This window comes from Aulonocara sp. 'chitande type north' Nkhata Bay, linkage group LG15, assembly GCF_057382095.1.
Source record: "Aulonocara sp. 'chitande type north' Nkhata Bay isolate Kocher_YH1m ecotype deep benthic linkage group LG15, A_spYH_male_GT1.1, whole genome shotgun sequence".
Classification (NCBI taxonomy): domain Eukaryota; kingdom Metazoa; phylum Chordata; class Actinopteri; order Cichliformes; family Cichlidae; genus Aulonocara; species Aulonocara sp. 'chitande type north' Nkhata Bay.
In genome coordinates, this window is record NC_141358.1 from 2,588,632 (window position 1) to 2,592,234 (window position 3,603).

At 43.4% G+C, this 3,603-nt stretch overlaps 1 protein-coding gene across 3 annotated transcripts in view; it reads left to right on the forward strand.

Moving 5' to 3' along the window:
- The first annotated feature begins 2,156 nt into the window (after positions 1 to 2,156).
- Positions 2,157 to 3,603, forward strand: part of LOC147312248 (breast cancer metastasis-suppressor 1-like protein-A) — a 9,845-nt gene continuing 8,398 nt past the window's right edge. For all 3 annotated transcript variants that reach the window (XR_015125015.1, XM_086263918.1, XM_086263919.1), the window contains exons 1-2: positions 2,157 to 2,438; positions 2,656 to 2,746. Coding sequence is in view for 2 of the 3 variants with exons in the window: in XM_086263918.1 (XP_086120044.1) it covers positions 2,303 to 2,438; positions 2,656 to 2,746 (227 nt within the window). In the remaining variant the exon portion in view is untranslated. The remainder of the gene's footprint in view (positions 2,439 to 2,655; positions 2,747 to 3,603) is intronic.

Below are 3,603 nucleotides of genomic sequence, written 5' to 3' on the forward strand. Positions count from 1 at the left end.
CCGAAGTGCTGCAATCTTCTCCAGTGAAAGAAAATGCACTACTTTCATTCTTCCGACTGTCCATCACCGCACAACACAACATCACGACTGCAGCCTCCTCTCGCTCCTCAAGTCATCCATCACTGCCACCCAGGTGAGTGAGAATAGAGTCAAGCGTCGAGCCGTGACAGCTTGAACCCCGAGGTGCTTGAATCATCTGCCACTCAGCTTGCAGAGGCTCTCTAACACCTCTGCAATGTGTTCCTGCAGCTGCACCGGGTGCTTGGAACCTGTCTGGTTCCAGAGCCAAATAAAGGGTCCAGACCTGCAGGACTAACACGCTGTCATTCATGAGTCAGCTCTGATGAGACTTTCTCTGTGCTTCCAGTCTCCATGTTCATTAGAGCTCCACACCTGCAGCTCTCATATTCCCTGCAGATGTGAGTTACTTTTAACTCCTGTGAAAACACTTCACAGAGCCATAACTCAGATGGTATTTACTATTTAAGTGCAAGTAACAACACAAAGAAACATGAATAGTATCCATTTCTGTTGAGATGGGTTTTTTTACAGCTTTAAGGTGGAAATAACAGCCTTAAAGGTTAATCGTGATCTAACCAAAATGTCATCTTGCCTTTTGAGTGAGTTCAAGTTATTGAATATATTATATTACATGCTTTTTATATTATATAATAATAATAATAATAATAATAATAATAATACATTTATTTGAGGGCGCCTTTCAGAAACCCAAGGTCACCTTACAAAAAAACACAATTAATAAAAGGAACAATAGTCATAAAATACATAAAATAAGTTAAAATTACAAAACAGAGCGTGACAACAGATAAAATCAGCATTAACAACACTTCCCACAATACTTGTTGAGAAGTTTGAGAAGTTTCTTTTAGATGATTTGCATTATGAAGTAAAGAAAGGGGGCAACACAATAACCATTTGGAGGAACTTATAAACCCCTACAGTTGACTTACACACTGATGAGGTATAACATTATGACCACCTGACTAATATTGGTCCCTCTTTAGATGTCACAACAACCCTGACCCACTAAACCTGAAGGTGTGCTGTTGTATCTGGCACCAAGATTTTACCAGCAAATCCTTTAAGCTGTGAGGTGAGGCCTTCATGGATCAGACTTGTTTGTCCATCGCATCCAAACGATGGTCGACTGGATTGAGGTCTGGAGAATTTGAAGGCCAAGTCAACACCTCAAAGTCATTGTTGTGCTCCACAAACCTTTCCTAGACCATTGTTGCTCTGTGGCAGTGCGCTGTTCCTGCTGAAAGAAGCCACAGCCATCAGGGAATACAGTTTCCATGAAACCATGTTAATGGTCTGCAACAATGCTTAGGTAGGTGGTACGTGTCAGAGTAACATCAACAAGGATGGCAGGACCCAACAAACTGATGCACGGTGTATTCTGACACTTGCATTAACTGTTTTGGTCATTTGAGTTAGCTCATCTGTTAGATTACAGTCATGAGCGAGCCTTGGCCGCCCATGTGCCTGCTGGTTAACCACTCTCCCTTCCTTGGGCTACTTTAGCCAACTTTCTTCTGGTTGGCTGCCCATCACAAACTGTCTGTATTGGTTCATTCACAGAAGCCTGAAGTCTGGGATTACACAAATACGTCCAGATACACTAAACTTATTATCTGAAAATGTGGCTGTGTAACTATCAGACAGAAAATAGGAAAGAAAAACTAATACAGTAACAGTATAGCTTAGATACTACAAGTAGCATCTAGTTATAGTAAATTGATGGGTTAAAAAAAATGACCTCCAAAGATAGAAAATGAAAAGGATACAATTTTTTTAAAGGTATGGATTTTGATCAGCACCAGAGACTGCAGTGCCAGCCTGTCTAAATCAATTAAAGATTTGTAATATTAACAAAAGGTGCTTGTCATGAAATATAAATATAGACGCATTTGTGAGAGTCTCTAAATTGCTGTCAGGAGTTAATGTTTAAGTTAAGTGTACAAGAATTAATCTATGGACAAAATAAAGAATGAATCCTCACAACAGACTTGATATAAAGAGACGTTTTGAAAAAAGTTTTTTTTAAAGACTACAAATCCCTGCAAGCTTCCGGTCGCAAGCTCGTTCACAGAAGCATTTGATTGGACAAACTCAGTAAAGCGCCTTATGATTGGTTGACGGTGGCCATGTTTGTATTTCCAGCTGGTAGATGCGGGCTAGCTAGCCGGTTAGCTACCGCTGCATTTGGCTCTTTCTTCGGGGTGAAACATTGAAGAAAGGCCGTGCCACCCCGTTAACACCGGCTTATCTGACAGTCGCAATGCCGGTCCACTCGCGGGAGAAGAAAGAAAGCAACCACGAAGAAATGGAGGTGGACTTTCCCGAGCAAGACGGCAGCACCACAGACGAGGAGGATACCGTTAGCTCGTCCGTGTCTGAAGATGGAGACAGCTCGGGTGGGAAAAATAGGCCTTGAACATCAACCGACAGTTAAACTCGTGTTACATACTCGAGTGTAATTTATATGTTTAACAGTGCGCGTGATTTCTCTTAAAAATGGGCTGACAGGTTGCTTGGGTGTGAAGTGCAGTGTGGGGTTGTCATGTGGATGAGGATAAAAAGCAGTTGTGGTGTGGAGGGGTTGTCAAAGCTGTCATGTCTGTATGTGAACAGAGATGGACGATGAAGACTGTGAGAGGAGGAGGATGGAGTGCCTGGATGAGATGACCACACTGGAGAAGCAGTTCACTGACCTGAAGGAACAGTAAGCTCTCTGACATGTTTCACACTGAAAGCAGCTCTGACATCTGGGACTCACACTCTGAGGTGTTTGTCAGATTCACTGGGATATTCCCAGTGACATGGACCGTGGATCTTGGTCCATTTTAGCCAGTATTACTGGTCAATATCATGGATTTGTCTTGTTGCCTTCAGGCAGTTTGTATAAAGTACTGGTTCTGAAATGGTGTTCCAGTATGCTGTGAGGCTGTGAGTCTAGAGGCCTATACTACAAAATAAGTTCAACATACCCACGCAGCCATCTACCAGTTTGCCCCAACATAGAGGTTTGTGGAGCGAGATCTGGAAACTATCCCAGCTGTTACAGGGAGGGGGAGACATGAGCGTAGTGATGCTCAAACACAGCTATAAACACTGCAGACTCGCTCACTATCTGCACACTGAAGTCCACACACGATAGTTTGACATAACCTGCTCTGGAGGAGGTTGTAGATTACCATGGCAATGTACCCCGCCATGACCTGACTGGGACTTCTGTGCATGATCTTTGCTGAACCTACGACGTAACCTATACAAGTGGCCGATGTCATTGAAACATGCTTGTGCTAGTGCATTACATGCTATTTACCATGTCCTTTCTCCCCTCCGTCGTCCCCCGCTCTTTGTTGTGGTCGGTTTTTCCAGGGTTAACATATTTGTCCCTCTAGTTTTCCCACTGCTTTTGTCCCACAGCCCTTCTGATAGTAACAGCAATCAGTGCTGAAGGCCAGTTGCAATAGTTGTGGGCTGCCTCAACTGGTCGTGTAGCTCCATTTCTAGAGAGGTGCTACATTTCACACCAGGTTGTGCCATAGATTTCCTGCTGAAGCATAATTCCCCAGT